This window comes from Ambystoma mexicanum, chromosome 2p (genome assembly GCF_040938575.1).
Source record: "Ambystoma mexicanum isolate Mex_15411 chromosome 2p, UKY_AmexF1_1, whole genome shotgun sequence".
Classification (NCBI taxonomy): Eukaryota; Metazoa; Chordata; class Amphibia; order Caudata; family Ambystomatidae; genus Ambystoma; species Ambystoma mexicanum.
This window is the reverse complement of record NC_090923.1, coordinates 1,350,988,771-1,351,008,023: the sequence shown is the minus strand read 5'-3', so window position 1 is coordinate 1,351,008,023 and position 19,253 is coordinate 1,350,988,771. Positions and strand designations below refer to the sequence as shown.

At 45.0% G+C, this 19,253-nt stretch overlaps 1 protein-coding gene across 7 annotated transcripts in view; it reads right to left on the bottom strand.

Annotated features, from left to right (window-relative positions):
* Nucleotides 1-19,253, bottom strand: part of TOM1L2 (target of myb1 like 2 membrane trafficking protein) — a 1,130,890-nt gene that overhangs the window by 764,853 nt on the left and 346,784 nt on the right. For all 7 annotated transcript variants that reach the window (XM_069645711.1, XM_069645714.1, XM_069645717.1 and 4 more), the window contains one exon: nt 11,374-11,523. In XM_069645711.1, the coding sequence (XP_069501812.1) occupies nt 11,374-11,523 (150 nt within the window). The remainder of the gene's footprint in view (nt 1-11,373; nt 11,524-19,253) is intronic.

The following is a 19,253-nucleotide window of genomic DNA, read 5'->3' as shown; positions in this document are numbered from 1 at the left end:
AGAGAAGAAAGAGGGGGGCCGAGCCCATGAATAAATGACTAGCCAATATAGACAAAATGAAAAAAAGACTAATCAAAGGAAAGCCAATAGATTGTTTTTAAAAAAAAAGAAAGAAGCAATACTAGGAGAAATACCAAAATGAAGACACCCAGCCGAGTTATAGATCGAATGAGGTGGGACACGTTGGTAAGCTTTAAGCCCTATCAAAACAGCAGAGCAGTAATCAAAGTGTGAGAAAATAAGAGACGAGATTAGTGTAGCAGCACAAGAAAATAAAGAAAGCAGCAAGCGTTAAAGTTATGGAGATCAAAACGACAGGAGCGCAGCATTAGAAGAGTCAAAAGAAAAGGAGAGAGATGAGTCAGAGATCACATCAAGATTACGAGCAAAAGTCAAAGCCAGAGAAGAATGTGAAAAAGAATGAGCTGGCGGAGGTTTTGGGACAGGAACAGTGAAAGCAATAAATAGTACCTCTGTTTTGGCAGGAATTAGGTTAAAGAAGACAAGTTACTTAACAACTGTAACGTTCTTTCGACTGGATGTTCCTCTCATGTATTCCTCATCTTAGATATCTTGCCTCCCAGCTTTGCTGCTTCGGAAATTTTTTTTTTTGGGCACTGTGCATGAAGCAACAGAGTCATAGTCCCTCAAAGGCTCAAAGGCCGCCGTCAACGTCATCCGCAGTATAAAGGGCTTGAGCCGCGTCCGTTAACTCAGTTCTGTTTTTACAATGTTTATGATTGCATCAGTTGATCAGTCTTTCAAAGTCCTTCTGCTCTTAAGGAAGTTTGAGTGCAACTGGCGTAAACTGTAGGGAGGGGTAGGTTGGGAGGGTCGATGAGGAATACGTGGGAGGAACATCCATTCGAAAGAACGTTACAGTTGGTAAGTAAATTGTTCTTCAAATGGATTGTGTCCTCCCATGTATTCCTCATCTTAGATAGGCTCCCAAAGCAGTAAGAATTTGGAGGAGGGAGTACCAGAGATTTTAATCATGGACTGAATGAAGGATAGCTTTTGCAAAGAGGCCTTCTTGATAAGATGTAGAGTCCAAGCAGTAATATTTTACGAAAGTGTGCATTGACGACCAGGTGGCTGCCGCACACATTTCCTGCACCGGAACACCCCTCTGAAGAGCCGTGGAAGTTCCCATGCCCCTGGTTGAATGAGCCCTTAGCCCATCAGGAGTCTCCTTCCCAGCCAATTTGTAGCACTCCGAAATTGCCAGAACTATCCATCTGGATAGAGTTTGTTTAGACATTCCAAGGCCCAATTTGTGTCCAGTATATCCAACAAACAGTTGGTCACTTTTTCAGAAATACGCTAATCTAGATATATAGAAACTGAGAGCCCTTTTTGGGTCCAGCCTGTGCAATCTCTCCTCCTCTTTACTTGCGTGTGGAGGAGGGTAAATAGAGGGTAAGGTAATTTTCTTTTGATTGGTGCATCGGAGGCTATTTTAGGTAAGAATGATGGTTTGACCTTAAGAATGACCTTGTTCTTATGGAAAATGGTGTGAAGAGGCTTACAAGAGAGTGCCTGCAACTCACTCAAACTGTGTGCTGATGTTATAGCCACTAGCAAAATTGTTTTCAAAAGGGAGGAGCCTCAATAGGCAAGAATCCAAAGGCTTAAAGGGGGCACACCTGAGAAATGTTTTAACTAAATTTTAATCCCAGATGGGTACATGAAAAGGTGTTGGAGGGTAACATTTGTTAATCCTTTTAGAAACTGGGTAACTAAAGGCATTTTAAAATAGGAAACCTCTTCAGAGGAGCGCTTATATATAGATAGCGAGGCTAAACCTCGTTTTCACTACAGGAACCGCCGGCAGGCGGATCGCCGGCCAACCCAAAGGCCATCCTAAGGCCTGTTGTGTGCCACACACCCCCCCACTCCTAACATCCATCCTGAGGGGTGAGGGCAGGAGCCCCCCCAGCACCCCAGCCCAGCAGAGGTTCCCGAGGAGAAAGAGGAAGCGAGCGCGCCGAGGGACAGGGCCTGCCTGACCCCGTCCCAACAAGTGCCTGACTTGCCCATGCCGGGCGCATCGCGGCACGAAAGCGAGGCTAAACCTCGTTTTCACTACAGGAACCGCCGGCAGGCGGATCGCCGGCCAACCCAAAGGCCATCCTAAGGCCTGTTGTGTGCCACACACCCCCCCACTCCTAACATCCATCCTGAGGGGTGAGGGCAGGAGCCCCCCCAGCACCCCAGCCCAGCAGAGGTTCCCGAGGAGAAAGAGGAAGCGAGCGCGCCGAGGGACAGGGCCTGCCTGACCCCGTCCCAACAAGTGCCTGACTTGCCCATGCCGGGCGCATCGCGGCACGAAAGCGAGGCTAAACCTCGTTTTCACTACAGGAACCGCCGGCAGGCGGATCACCGGCCAACCCAAAGGCCATCCTAAGGCCTGTTGTGTGCCTGTTTGGAGCCTCAGGAGCCAGGGGCCACAAACTCTGCCCGTGCTGCTCCAGGTAAGCCACCTGCTGCATAGAAAGTCTAATTTTACAGAATATTACTTACGCTCTTGCCTAACCTAACTTGTTGCCACCTCACACGTTCGCATATATCTCTGCTGCCCCTGCCTATGAACGTGCCACCTGGCTACACCCTAGAACACTTTACACTGTGCCCAGCAAATTGCGTTGCACTGCTGCTGATCGCCCATCTGTGCCTCTTCGCATCTAGATGTCTCTGAACTGTACCTACCCCCTTGTTAACTTAATCTAGGTACCCATGATCCTATGCAGTTGAGCCCTTTGGTCGCTAACGGATTACTTGAACTGTGTTGTGCCTTATGGTCGCTAACGGACCACTTGAACAGTGTTGTGCCTTATGGTCGCTAACGGACCACTTGAACTGTGTTGTGCCTTATGGTCGCTAACGGACCACTTGAACTGTGTTGTGCCTTATGGTCGCTAACGGACCACTTGAACAGTGTTGTGCCTTATGGTCGCTAACGGACCACTTGAACTATGTTGTGCCTTATGGTCGCTAACGGACCACTTGCTTGCGCATGCCATTTTTCAACCTAAATGTGATTACTGTTCTTAGGTGAACCCCTTGCCTACTTGCATCTACTTGCACATGCCATTCTTAGCCTGAGTTGCGAATTCAGGTAAACCCCCTGCCTAACTACACATGCCAAACCATACAATGTACCTCAGCAAGAGCCAAACAACCACCCTACTGTATCTCCTCATACATATATTACACCTTACCACCTTCATTGCCACCATAACTATGTACCCTGCAGAAAATGCACCCTGTCCAACCCTAGAAAGAAACACTAGACTACGAGCCAGACTACCCCGTCTCTACGAGCCCATCTACCACAACAAGAGACCCACCCTGCAACACACCAAAATCCACCCGAGCCACATCACACCCTGCTACAACTCCACCCTACCCAAACTTATCCCTATAACAATCCAGGATACACCCAACACTACCACTATATCCGGAGCGTTGATCAACGCCAGATCAATAATGGCCCACGCCACAGAAATAGCAGACACCTTATCCTCAAACAACCTCGACCTCCTAGCTATCACTGAATCATGGCTGCATGAAGCAGCAGGGCCAGCACTCTCAATAGCCATTCCAGAAAATTACCAAATAATCAGAATGGACAGGCCCAACAACAGAGGAGGCGGCCTAGCCATCATAGCTAAAACAAACCTCGAGCTAAGACCACTGCCTCAAGCACCTCTCAAATCCTGCGAACTCCTAGCAGCCAAACTACCCATCTCCAACTGTCGCACCTTAACCATCCTTCTAATATATAGGCCACCCGGCCCCATTGGCTCATTCGAAGCAGACCTATCCAGCCTCCTAGCCAACAACATAAAAGACACCACCCAAATATTATTGCTAGGCGACTTGAATCTAGGACTAAACAACCCTGACGACAAATCAGCACAAGCCATAGCCAACATGCTAGATGAACACGGCCTAATCCAAAGAGTGCTCACCCCCACCCATAATAAAGGTAGGACCTTGGACTGGATCGCCACTCTAAACTGCGACACTGTCATTACCAAAACCACTCCCCAGCACTGGACAGACCATTACCTCATTGACTTCACCTTATCTCTCAATAAAGAAGTCATCAAAGGAAAAATCATGGCACCACCACTACCCACTAGAGCAAAAAAAAACATAACCCCCGACAACCTCCTACCACTACTACTGCCAACCCTCAATGCTCTCCCCGATAATCTAAAACCAGAACTCCTAGTAGAAAACTATAACAATACCATAAAAAAAGGACTAGACATCATTGCCCCTCTAAAACTGCAAAAAAGCAAACAGCAAGCCCACCTGAACACCTGGTTCACCCCACATCTGAAAGAACTTAGACTGCACAAAAGGAAACTTGAAAGCCAATGGCGCAACTCCCCCACAGAAGAGAACAAATCACAACTCAAACTTTGTGCAAACTACAAAAAAGAAATACTACTCACCAAAAAGAAACTATTCAATGAAAGAATCGAAAAATCGAGCTCCAACACCAGAGAACTATTTGCTATATTAAGGGAACTAGAATCCCCGATACCCCCACCAGACAATATAATTAAGGATAAAGTATGGTGCACCAGCGTCCAAAACGCACTAACTAATAAAATCAAAAGTCTCCAAACCAAAATCGCTCTGAAAAAAGACTCTCTCACCACCAATGAAACATCTCCCAGCAACCACGATAAAACAGCCAACCGCCTAGGCCATAATCTCTTCAGATTTACCAAAATATCTATCCCAGAAACAGAAAAAATTATAGCCTCACTTAAACCATCTAACTGCAAAGGCGACAACTGCCCTCCCCAGATAATCAAGGATGCTGCTAGGGATCTAGCCCCCTTTATAACCAAGCTGATCAACGCATCTTTCTCCTCCAACACCATACCAAGCAACCTCAAAGAATCTTGGGTCCTGCCTCTCCTCAAGAAGCAAACCCTAGACCCCGCTATCCCCACCAATTACAGGCCCATCACCACGGTGCCATTCCTGTTAAAGATAATAGATAGAGTAGCATACCTGCAGATTCAGCAATATCTTGAAACTCACAAACTACTAGGCACCCACCAATCAGGCTTCAGACCGAAGCACGGCACCGAGACAGCCTTAATCGATCTTAAAACCCAGATCAATGAGATTAACGACAAAGGGAACACTGCCATGTTACTACTCCTCGATCTGTCGGCAGCATTTGACCTGGTGGATCACGCAGTCCTGTGCGAACACCTGGCCTCAGCAGCCCACTTCTCGAAAGAGGCTATAGCCTGGATCCAATCATTCCTGGACAACCGAACTATGAGGGTCTTCTCCACCCTAGCCTCAGCAGACCCCATTAAAATAACCTGTGGGGTGCCCCAAGGCTCCTGCGTCTCTCCCACCCTCTACAACATCTTTACCAAGCCCCTATTTGACAAGCTGGACAGACTGGGTGTCTCATATACCAATTATGCAGATGACACCCAGATCCTCATACCCCTTTCAGGCAACTACGCTTCAGATACGGCCTTGGTAAACAAAATATATCTCATCATTCAGGCATGGATGGCCACACACGGTCTATGTCTAAATGATGAGAAAACCGAAATCCTGCTCCTCGGATCCAATACCAATCTCAAAAAACTCAGTTCTAACTACAAGGCCTTCAACATTGATGGCAATACCATCACAGTGGCCAAAACAGTGAAAACACTAGGCTTTCACCTTGATGCAACCATGTCACTAAAAAAACAAGTCAACTCACTAGCATCCTCCACCGCCTACACATGCAAGCTAATTAGGGCAAGTAGAGCCTTCCTCACCCAAGCTAGCTGCATCATCATAGCCAACGCCCTAATACTATCCAGACTGGACTATTGCAACGCCATGTACCTAGGAGCCAACAAATGCATAACCAACAAACTACAGACACTACAAAACAACGCTCTCAGAACAGCCCTCAACCTACCCTCTAAGGAACACATCTCCAACAAAAGAAGAGAACACAAATGGCTTAAAATCCATGACCGCATCTCCCTTAAAACGGCATCACTCACCCACAAATGCTTAAACAACACAGCCCCCCCCTATCTCGCATCCAGAATAAAGAAAAAAACGTCCTCCCGCCCCACCAGATCGATCAATTCCTACTGCCTGCAAGTACCCAATTTCAGACAAAAGAAAACCGGCGGCAGCAGCTTCCCTGTCCTGGCAGCCCAACACTGGAACGCCCTCCCACTCCACATTAGGACTGACCAATCCTACTTTAGCTTCAGGCGAAACACCCTCACTTGGCTGCGGGCCAATGATCCTCACGACTAACCCTGCCATCTAATCTGATCATGCCAGTGCTATAACCTGACTACCATGTACAGCCTTAATTTGTAAATATGTAAATGCAACCGACCTGCCCCCATGCACAGTATTAATATGTAAACCTGTAAGCTTTCGCTCATTTATATGTATATATGCACATCCCACACAATGTAACTGTAAATGCAATGCTCTTTTTCTCATGCCTATCTTATTCTGTAACCAAGTTTTTATGCAATCCTATCTTCCTGACCTCTGTTGCGCCCTGTTACCCCTGGGTTTTGCGCGCTATACTAAATAAATAAACAAACATAAACAAACATAGTGCTGCTAAATATCCTTTATCGTACCAACTTGGAGCCCCAAATTGGCCAAGTGTAAAAGGAAATAAAGTACTGTAGGAGTATTATATAAGAATGGATCCACATTCTTATCCTTCCACTAGTTACTGAACTTGTTCCAACCACACCAGTACAAGGATTTTGTTGCGGGCCTTCTGGCGAAAGCAAAATCTCCATTACGTCATTTGGGAGGGCCCAATACTTATATCTCAGTCTCTCAGAAACCATGCGTGAAGGCGGAGTGTCTTAACCTCTGGATGGATAACCGACCTTCCTCTTGCGAGAGAAGATCCTCTCTTTGTGGAAGACGTATCGGAGGGCAGATGGACATGTCCAGAGGGTCCGGGTACCACGTCCCCCTGGCACAATCCGGGGCAATTGGTATCATGGATTTCCTGAACTTTCTCAGCCTCCTGATTACATGAGGAATCACGGGGACTGGAAGAAACGCATACAGGAGTGGAAATTCCCAGTCCACAAACGCGTCCCCTAGAGCTCCTCTCGGAGGAAATTCCCTTGAGCAGTACAGTTCGCACTTCCTGTTGACACTGGCCGCGAACAGACCCACTTGAGGGGTTTCCCAAAGGGCAAAGATCTCTTGAAGGACTTCCTGAGCTAATTCCCATTCGTGAGAAACTGTGCTCTGCCTGCTCAGAGCATCCGCCGCAGTGTTCTGCTGTCCGGCTAGGTGAACTGCCGACAGAGATTCCTTCTTGCATTGCCCAGAACCAGAGCTGCATTGCCTCTCTGCACAGTGCTAGTGACCCTACGCCTCCTCTCTTGTTGAGGTAGTACATGGCCACTGTATTGTCCGTCATTATCAGGACATTCTTTCCCTGTACGGAGGGCAGAAAGGCCTTCCGCGCTAGTCTGATTGCCCTCCGCTCCAAAAGGTTGATGTGTAGTTTGGACTCTGATGGAGACCAATGACTGTTGATTGTCAGATCGTTGGTATGAGCTCCCCACCCCGTGAGTGAGGCGTCTGCTACTACTGTTATCTCTGGCCATGGTTGCCAAAAAGATTCTCCCTTGAGGATATATTCCTTGCAAGCCCACCATAGAAGATCTTGAGCCACTCTGGCCGGGACTTGCAGAAGATCCGATATATCCCCCGAAAATTGGGATCATTGAGTACTGAGGGCCCATTGAAGGGATCTCATTCTCAATCTGGTCTCTGGCAACAGAAAAATGCAGGATGCCATGAGGCTGAGCAAGCTCAGAAAATCGAAGGCCGCCAGATGTTGGGCATTTTGAAACCTTGTTACCATCTGCAGAATGTGGTAAGCTCTCTCCTCGGGAGGCGAGGCTTTGCCCGAGGACGTATCCAGGACTGCTCCGATGAATTGGAGTCTTTGGCGTGGAATCATTTGTGACTTCTTGTAATTGAGGGAGAAGCCCAGTCTGTGAAAGAACTGGCAAGTCATGGTCAGACGTTCCCGGACCCGTTCGGGTGAACTCGCCCTGATTAACCAGTCGTCCAGGTACGGGTAGACATGAATTCCCCCCTTCCTGAGACTTGCTGCCACGACAGCCATCGGCTTGGTGAAAACCCTCGGGGTGGAGGTCAGCCCATATGGCAAAACTCGAAACTGATAGTGAGAATCACCAACCGCGAACCTCAGGTACTTTCTGTGCTTGAGATGGATTGGCACATGAAAGTAATCATCCTGAAGGTCCAATGAAACCAGCCAGTCCTGAAGTTGAAGATCCTGAAGGATCTGAGAAAGGGTCACCATCTTGAACTTGTCCTTCCCGAGTAATTTGTTCAAATTTCTTAAGTCCAAGATGGGTCTCAATCCTCCGTCCTTCTTGGGAATGAGAAAATAAGGGGAGTACCAACCCTTGTTCCTGTACGCTACAGGTACATGTTCTATTGCACCTTTCTCTAGCAGGACTAAAATCTCCTAAAAGGAGCAGGTCTGGAATTTTGACAAAATTGGTTCCCGGTGGATGATCTTGAGGTCTTTCTCGAAAAGGAAGGCAATAACCATGGGTCACCATCTCTAGTGCCCAGGCATCTGACGTAATGCCCAGCCATTCATTCAGATACCGAGTGATCCTGCCTCCCACCAGGGTCTTGTGGGTCAAGACCTCAGAGTGGCTTTGCAGCAGGGCCTGAGGAGGCAGTAGCCGCTGCTGGGGCTGATCTAGCACCTTTCCCTCTACCACCACGAGTGTGTTTTCTCTGTTGGCCGCTTTGACTGGCCTGTCCCCTCCCTCTTCCAAAAAAGGAGTAGAAGCGAAAGGGACGGCTCCTCCAGGAAGATGACCCTGCGTAGGAGTGTTGCTGAGGCTGCCTTATAGCGGTGCAGAATGATTTAGCTGCCGCTTTAGAGATCTGCAGCTTCTCCAAGCTCTAGTCGGCCTTGCTGCCAAACAGCCTCAAGCCGTCAAAGGGCATATTGAGTAATCTGGATTACACGTCCGGTGCAAAACCAGATTCCATCAGCCATGCAAATCTGCGTAGGACCATGCTAGATGTCACGGACCTGCTTAAACTATCAGCTGTGTCCAATCCTGATCAGGCATTCCTCCATAGCCTCCTTTCCATCTCTTACTATTGCCAGGAAACCATCTCGTTCCTCGCCCTCCGGGATGTGTTCAGCCGCTGATGTCATACAGTCCCACAGGGTGTAGGTAAATCTTGCCAGAGTGCAAGTTACATTCGTAGATTTAAGGGCCATGCTGCCCGAAGAGAAGACTTTCCGGACCCAAGCATCAACTTTTTTTGTCATCCCTATCGAAGGGTAAGCCGACTGCCTAGTGGAGGTTGCAGCTTATACCACCAAGCTTTCTGGCGAGGGATGCTTTGACAGGCACTCTGGATCTGATGAGGATGGTCTGTACTTCCCTATAAACTTCTTATTTACTGCAGGCCCAGAGTCTGGGGTATGCCAAGTTGCCATCACCCTTTTTTGCAATGCCTTATGGAAAGGGAGGACAGGGTCCCTTTTGAGGTCCCTCATTAAGGATGTCTGTCATATCGTCCTGGTCAAACCTTGGGGTAGCTGTTTTCCATCCCATTAAGTCAATGACTCCTCCCATTAGGTTTCTATACCAGAGTCTGCATGATCTGCAGGTTTTGGCTCCCTCAAACTCTACTTCAGGGGAAGTATCTAAGCAACTGGCTGTTTGAAGGCAATCCTAAAGATCAGCAATCTTAGAGTTTGGGTTTATCGAATTCACAGGAACCTTGTTAGTTCTAAATCTAACCCCAGCTGAAGTAACATCCTCTTCAGAGGAATGCTCCTCATAAATAGAGGACATAGATCTAAAAAACTCTTGCCTGGGTTGTGGATGGAAGATCTGTGCTGAATAGAGTAGCACTGATCTAGGCTTTGACAAAGGTGTCGATTTTGGAATCAGAATTAAAGAATGCCTCGACAAAGGCAGTGAAAACGGCAAGGATATAGACGTTGGCTTCAACGGTTTCGAAGGAGGCTTTGACGTCGTCGAGGGAGGCCTCGAATCCGTCGCGGAAGGTATCAACGCCATCTTCGGCGGGGGCCTCGATTTATGCACCAGTGGTTTCACTCTTTTTTCATGAGGTGTCGGAGAGCTTTCCACCAATGACACCCTCGACTTTTTGTCGGATCTAGCGTGCCTTGTCTTTGATCTCCCTCGGTCACTCTTGAAGTGGGCAGGGGCATGATCTTCATGCGACTTTTTCAAGGGGTGTCTGGGTCGCATTTCTCGAAAATGTTTAGCATCGAAGCCATGGAGGCCTCACATTTTTCAGGGGAATCGTGCTTGGAAGGGTAGGATACGACCCTTCTGTCAGACGAGGAGGAAGAGGAAGAAGATCATCTATGCCATCTGTTCTTCGATTATTTGAACGAAGAAAAGGAGGATTTCCTCGCGCGACTCTTAGACCTCGATCTCCTCGACTCGTGTCGAGACTTTCCGCTCGACCATCCCAAATCTCTTTGTCTTTAAGACTTATAAGATTCCTCCCCCACCGCCAGCTTACCTTTCCGTTCCTTAAGAGCCTTATTGGACATAGCCTGACAGGAACCACATTCGTCGACCTGATGGTCAGGGACCAAACACCAAAGGCAATTACGATGGGGGTCGGTAATCGACATTTTTTCCACACTTTTGAATTTTTTTAAACCTGTCTTGGATGTGGATAGAGTCGTTGAAGAGGACATTTCGTTGAAAAAATTGATGAGCCATTTTGTGACACGAAGCAGTGCTCTGAAAAACGGAACTGAGCTAACGGACGCGGCTCGAGCCCTTTATACTGTGGATGACGTTGACGCTAGACGGCGGCCCTCGAGGGACTAGGACTCCGCGGCTTCGAGCACAGCGTCCTCTGGTGAAAATTATTTTCCGAAGCAGCAAAGCTGGGAGACAAGATATCTAAGATGAGGAATACGTGGGAGGACACAATCCATTTCAAATGGGTATTCATCCAAGACTGGATGGCAAGGAAACAAGTAGAGAGAGGGGAATTAGAAAAGGAGAGAGGGAGGTATCTGTACAATTGTGTCCCACTTGAAAACGAGGAGTATGCATGCTCTGTGTGAAACCTTGCAATTAATAACAGATGGTCACAATGGGAAAAGGAGGTGCAGCACACTTAGATTATCTTTTCTCAAAAATAGCCTAATCATCATGTTATCAGGAGCAAATGTAGTTTCTAACCAGATAATTGGCATCAACAGAACTAAGTAAGCTGCTGCAATGCCCAGGAACAAGCGTGATCATTCTACTGTGTACGTACCTGCACCAAAGCAAGCACTTTTTCCTGTACGATAGTTGGGGGGTTATTTTTCGGCAAGATGATTTTGACCAAAACCCCCTCAATAAAATCGCGACTGGCCACGAGTGAGTGAAAGCGATGGCCACAGTTTTTCACACATGTCTCCAATATCTACAAACAATGGCAAAAAAAAAAAAACAAGATTAACATTTTCATTCTCTTTTCATTTTAAATTTGGTTATAGATCAATGAGAATACAACATGAAACAAAACCTCAATAAATGAAACAAACACCATGCTGAATTATCAACACTGCAGGTTCTTACTGGTTAAGAGGACCCTGTCTTGTAGAAATGGATTTTACTGAGAAGCCCAGAAAGTCCATCTGTACTGGACAATGGGCCTCGTTACATAAATGGGCCTCATTAGTAAATCTGCCAGGATACCGGCAAACTGAAATACCGATACTGACACTCGGTCCAGCGGTATTACCACCGGATTACGAATGCTGGTGTCTGTGGTAAATCCCCATTGGACTCCATGGGGGATTTTGCAGGTATTACTGGCACCGGTAATACCAGTGATTTTTGCTGGTAAGGTGTGGGAGTTACCTCCAGCTAATAGCTGAAGATAATTCCAGCACATCACCAGCAAACTTGTAGTTGGCCGGTGCAGAAACGTGGCAGTTATACATTCATACCAGAACGTTCATTCCGCAACAGCTAACTTATAATGAGGCCTAATGTGCAATAAAGGAGGATCAAGGATAGCAATGCAGCCTTCATTAAAACATATAGAGAATGTGAAAGGGAGTTCAACTGTAAGGAGGGACACCAAATCTCCCAAACTGAAGGTCATTATTAAATGATGGGGCAAACGCTATGAGAATTTTCTAAATCATTGAGTGATCAAGTGACAGAATAGGATTAATGGATTTGCTTTTACAAATTCTCTAGACAATACACAAATGAAATAGAAAAATAAATATTCTAATTCCAAGAGCATCTGACAACTTCGGGTGCTGCTCAAAAACAGCTCATCATACAGTGCAATCGAAGACTTTCAGAACACTTTAGATTGAAAAATGTTGTCCCACCCACTGTGAAGGTATCATGAAGCAAGACACAGACAACAAATTGAAAGTTCAAACCGAAATATTTTATTAACTCAAATATCAGGATGGTAGAAGGCCTAACTTGCCATATGCCAAGGTGGGATTTCCCTACCTGAACAGAAAGTCTGAGTCAAAAAGTTCAACGTAAAGTTAGTCTGTGCCCAAATCCTATGCTTGCCTTAACAAATTTCAGGTGGTCTAATTCATGCCCTACCTTTATATGGCACTCTTACACACTTGCGCTCTTTTCCTTATGTTGCTTTCTCATGGGTACTTTCCCTTTGGCTTTCATATGCCATTTGTATTGCCCATAAAGTTGTGTACAATTTAGTATTCAATGTTGAAATTCAAGTTTTCCTTCAGTTTGCTATTCCACACGTACAATTCGACTTTGTTTCAAGTTTTTATTCAGTTCGGTATTTAATATGCATAATGAGGATTGGTTGCAAGTTTAAATCAGGTTTGGTATCCGAGATACATAATTCAAGTTAGTTTGAAGTTTTTGTTTCATTCATTACTTAATGACTTATACACAGCCCGCCAGGAGCACCCCTGTCTTGTGTAGTTCTCCTCTGACACTCACCAGTCCTCAGTGTCTTCCCCGGCAGCTCCTGATTCTCCGGTCAACAGACCGGCTTCTGCGAGCCCCGCTTGCACGCCAGCGGCAACTCTTGTCTCTGCAGGGGTGCGGATGGCATACCCTCTGCTGTCCTTCTCGTCCGCAGCTCCAGCTGCTTGCATTGGTATATGGAGGCTCTCACGCCTGCGATAGCCTCACGTCTTCTCTCGCCTTGGGCTTCCCAGGTCCTGCGGGATCTCGGCCGGTATCCTGACTCCTTCTCTAGTCCCACCACGTCTGCCTCCTCTCAGTAAGGGTCCCCTGCTGGTCTCTCCCACACAGGGCTCCCCGTTTCTCATCGTGCTGTTCTCTGGTTCCCCATACACATGCAACCCCTTGACAGGTTGCAGGCGTGCATTCGTAATGGGACTTGCCTGACCCTCTAAGTCATCTGCAGGCCTCTTCCTCGTCCCAGTACTAGAGTGGTTAACTAGGTTACTAGTGTACACTACTCTTAGTCACTACTTCCTGGTTTCAGTACAGTCAGATGAAAAATGTGGGAATATGAGGGGAACTGGCTTACAATAACCTATAAAGCTTGGTCTATAACAGAGAAATGGGGATACCGGGTCCCTTTCTTAGCCCTTTTCTCCTTCATCTCCCCCTTCGTGGTGCTTCTACAGTAGTATCTCCAGGTAAGTCCCTGGTCAGTGGGACAGGGATAGCAATACCCCATAACTGCCTCTGTGGTATAGGGTTCTCCCTGAAAGGGAAATGCAGAATACCATGCCTCACCTGAGAACATCTCGTCTTCAATCCCCAGGACCCTCCACCCATGTGATCCTCCCTCGCTTCTCCACCCCTAGGGTCAGGATCCAAGAATGATGGCCTTTCCTTGGCCACCTGAGAGGAGGACCAAAGGGGAGTAAATGTGAGGACGCTGTCAGGTTTCTCACACCACGCAGACTTTGTAATGATGTTGCTACATTTCTCAAACATTAGAAGAAGTCACAAGGAAATCTCAGTAAAGAACTCTGGTTTGCAGAAGGCTGACTGCTGTTCCTCCCACTCCCTAAAGAGCAGTTTTGCATTACGATTAAAACTGACTGAGCCCACCATCTATTTTTAAAGAGCTAGACTCCCTTTTGTTAGTTTCAAATTTACTCAGAATTGCTCAATATTTCCTTATTAACTGAGTTGTGATTATATCATATAAGACAGTGCATGTCACTTCACTCGTCAGCAAACCGCTCACTGGTTCTGCAGACTGGGGCACTCTTAGACTTCTATCTAAAGTCCAATTCCCAGCTAAGGTCCTTGATAGAGAAGTGGTCTAACTCCTCCATATTCTAATCAAATCTTACCTGTTACTAGACCAACCTTTTCAACTATCCATCTTAGGCAGGAAGGTGAGGCCAATGGCACTTATTTTACTGAATCTATCGAGAGCCTTATACATTATTGGTCATACAATCTTATTCCACTTATTTTGGCATGGTAGCCCAATATCTCACCCTTTGTCATCTGGAACAATTATTTATATAATCTAAGCCTGAAGATATCAGTGCCACCATTGCAGTCGCAACTAACTAAATAGGTTTTATATAGCGCAACACTCACCCAAAGGTCTCAGGGCGCTCACTGAGACAAGAACAAACAAAGGAAACGAATATATAGTCTCGGGCATAGAGAGAGATGAAGTCGCTTACCAAAAACGACTGGCAGAGTCCTTAAGAGTGGCTGTGAAGTCCTAAACTAATAGGGTAGATTTAGGCCTCAAAGAGAAACGTCTTAAGATGTTTTCTGAACTGCTGTAATGTGGTACATTGTTTGAGATAAAGTGGAATCATGTTCCAACTTGCCGGAGCCCAGGCAGCAGAATTTGCTCTGCCCAGTTTCCTCAAAACGATGCGTGGTTGAGCCAGTAATAATATACTGTTAGAGCGCAATGTGTGCTTTGGGGTAGCCATATGGATCCTAGACTTCAAATATTCTGGGGCCTTACTTGAGAGGCATTTAAAGACTATTACTATTTCAGCCGCTGCTCAATGGAGAGCCAATGTAATTTTTTTCGATATTCTGTAATATGAGTTTGGCGGTTCAGGCCAAAAACAGCTTGAACTGCTCCATTCTGAATGGTCTGGAGACATTTGATGTTCCCCTTAGAGATTCCTACCAAAAGACTGTTGCAGTAGTCCAACTTGGTGTCAACTATAGCTGCTGCAATAGTGCTGCAATAGATGCTCTGTTGGCTTCTGACAGATACGGACGTATTTGCCATAAGAGATGGGTAAAGAAGCTGCATGATGACTTAAGGTGGGACACATGTTTCTGAAATGTGAGATGGGCATCAAAGAGACCTCCAAGAGTTTTCACATATTCTGATACTGGGATGTTATTGCCACCTATTTCAAAAGCATTACAGCAAGCATCCATATTTTTTATCCTAAGAGGTGTACTAATGATCAACAGCTCAGTTTTCTTGTCATTAAGGGCAAGAGAGTGTAAAGCCCTCTACTTCTGGATTGCATCATATATTTCATTTATAGTGAACAGATCATCTTTGTAAACCCCAGATAGTTAGTACGTCACATAAAGATTTAATATATATGTTGAAAGGAATTGGGGATAGGCATGATCCCTGAGGGACACCACATGTTACAGAAACTTTGAAGGACTTAAATGATCCTCTAGCAACACAGGCGCTTCTAGGGCCGAGAAATGATTTAAGCCAGCAAACTGCTTCTGGGGAGCATAAGCTTATCTTCTGAAGTCTTTCCGCCAGAAGTTCATGGTCGACTAAGTTGAATGCAGGGGAAAGGTCCAACAAAAGCAGGAGAGCAGAGTTTCCTTCCTCAATAATGTCTGTGATGCTAGCCTTCAGATCTAAGAGTGCCGTCTCTGTGCTATGGTTCGCTCTAAACCCACACTGTTCCTTAGCCAAGATGTTATTAGTTTCAACAAAATTTTGTAATTGGGTATAGGCTATTTTGTCCAGAATTTTAAGTATGAAAGGGACGTTGGTAATAGGACGGTAGTTTTCAGGCATCAGGGGAACAAGATATGATATGATAGGTTATTTATAACGCGCTTAATACCCAGAGGTTTCTAAGCGGGGACCCTGGGATCGAACCTGTGTGGCTCCGTGTCGTCTTGTTTCCAAAACGAGCACGCTGCCGCTGAGCTATCCTCCTGATACTTGTACTTCTTTAGCAGTGGTGTATGCCTCCTTTGTGCCGATGGGGACAGTCGCCTCAGCAAAGGAGCGATTAACAAGTTCTGTTACCCATGGTGTAAGAGTATTACCAAATTTCTTAAAGAGTGTAGTGGGGATAATATCCCCTTATACAGGTTGTAGGTATAAGCCCCTCGATAATCACGAATACCTCTTCATCTGTCATTCTAGTGAATGAAAAAGGTTTTATCCCTTGATTTGGTGTCTCTAGAAAAGGAGGTAATGTTGCTTTGGTTAAGCATTGGGTTTTAATATTTTCACTAATACGATCTTCTGACAAAAACTGTCAAGTATGTCTTGGCACCAGTCATCATTTATAGTGAACCTGTGTTCAGTAATAGGCCCATTAAGTTCATTGAGAACTGAAAAGAGCTCTTTGGATTTTAATGAGGCCTTTTCAATTCTATCATTGAGTGTCAGTTGTTTTGCCTCCAGTATAAACTGTTTATACTCTTTGACCGCTATTTTATATGTTGACAGCGTAAGAGGAGAGGGCAGGTTTTGCCACTGACGTTCACATTTCCTTTTATTTTTCCAAGCAGAATTTATGTCAGGAGAGAATCGAAGTTTGAATCGTTTCTTTTTCTTATTTTTCTCCTGGCAGAGAGGAGCCAGGATATCAAACGCTTTATTGGTAGCATTTCTAAAGGCAATGGTGAATTCTTCCATAGGTCGTTTATCACCCAAAGGTGGGAATAGAGGTTGTATGGTATATTTAAATGCATCAGCTGTAATTTTGTTATATCCCGCTTTTCAGTTACAATGTTTGTTTTCTTTGAGACAGGTTTGAAATTCAATGGTAAAGCAAAATGCACCATAAAGTGGTCGGACCAAGGACAGGAATCTACATTTTTAGGAGGGGTTCAATATTTTTTGTAAGAATCCAATGAGTGTGTTACCAGCTTTATGAGTTGGTCTGTCCACCAAGTGTACAAAGCCAAGGGAAGACGATGTTTTCAGTAGGGATTGAGCTTCCATATCATGGGAGTTATTAGCCCAGAGATTAAAGTCTCCTAAGATAGCAACAGCGGTGTTTATTTTACATATGCCTCCTGTGACTGCTAATAATTGCTCTTCAAAGAGAGGAGTTTCACGTGGAGGTCTATATAAGATAATTAGACTGAGTGTGTTGCATCTATATTGATTTTAAGTTGTATTATTTCACAAGAGTCTAGTTGAGGAGAGGTGGGAATATAAAAATCAAGTGTAGATCTAAAAATAACAGCAACCCCTCCTCCACGACTTGACTTGCGATCAGTGTGTAAGCATTTGTAGCCTTCAGTTGTAGCAAGAGCTATGGCATGCAGTGCAGCATCGTGGAGCCAAGTTTCAGTTAGCACCAAAAGATCAAAATTATTTTCCATGATGCTATCACAGATCTCTATTGCATGCATTACCATAGAACGTGTGTTCAGAAGACCACATTTAAGAGTACTATTATTTCGGTTGACTATTGTTGTTGGTATGTTTAGGTTATCTTGACCTTGAGTAGGAACATGGTTGTTCTGCAATATAACTATAATCATTGTAATTCTTATTAGTTTTGTGCTCTTCATTTGTAGGTAGAGGCACATTAGCAATGGGGCCACTTATTTCTGGTAGTGTGTATGATAAAAAAGTAATTCCTACTATTATAATGGCTGGGTTCTGCCCGCAGCCATAGTCTGCGGTTCCTCTGTATAGAGGTAACAAGATGTTTGGTAGTTACCTGTTCCAACATGGTAAGAGCCACTGGAAATAGCAACCAAACGGAGGAGAACCAAGCAACATGTGTCATTGCAGAGTTTCTTGGGGCTCTGCTTTATCTGCCATTCTGTTTAAAGTATACTTACTGCTCCTTGATCTCTCAACTCGATCCTTTGGGGCTTAATGTCTACAATTATGTAGATGAGTTTGTGATATGTCCCAAAGGTGTGCAAGACACTCCAAAAATGATCACTGTTCTTGTCAAATTAAACGAATACATCAAGGTTTGAAACTTCAATACACGTTGACATTTTATTGTTCATAAATGTCCATTGTCTCAAGGCTCATACGTGATGTGGTTCGGCCCCACTTAGGCCTTTTTCAAAACTGGGCTTCAACTATCCACCAAAACACATTATTAGTGTGTTACATCATCATGAATAATGATTCATATCGGTAACATTAAAATATAAATATCAAATCGTAAGTATAACATAACAAATAATTGAGGTCATGATATCAATTGAGTCATAACAAATAAAATTTGATGAAGCATTTTTCCATAAAAAGAAAAATAAATGATTAAGAACATCAAATTGTGCACAGATAACATAGTGTTGGAAAGGGAAGGATTGTTGGGGAGAGAGTAATTCTCAATTATGTAGATGATACTTAACTTCTGTTAAATACAGCCCAAATTAAATGGATCATGTATGTACCTTTACCAAATGTTTAACAATGAATACATTTATGAGAAGTAACTATAGGAAGAGATGAGAAGTAACTATAGGAAGAAAAACCTAACAAAAACAGATAGTTAAGGAACACAATCATGCTAATGTCTAAAGGAAAGCTGGTGACAACAACTATATGTAATGTCCCGGTCATCTTGCCAGCTCAGGGTGTTGCAGAGGGCCCTGTGGGGTACAGCCTGGTTAAGCTGCTGTACTGATCACAAATCTCCAGAATGAATTCTAAAATCTATTTCATTCCAGAATCCAATTCTGGACGTTAGAGAGTCAGAATGGTGCGTTGTGATGCTTTTAGTCCTTCCCTCTCTGAAACATTTGCATTTGTAAAGGGCTGTACTTGGTTCTAGTTTCAGCCAGTCTACTTGTACACTGTACAAGGCCTCTGGTACTTCACAACACACCTCATTGATATCTCTTACAGAACCAAACTCCAGGCCATCATTTATGATGGTATTTACAGTGGTGCCCTCCCTTGACTACGCATTGCTGGTGTAGTCATAAGAGCTTGAATCTAGGTCAACTGCTAGTTGCTTTCATAGGTCAGCCTTAATTTAA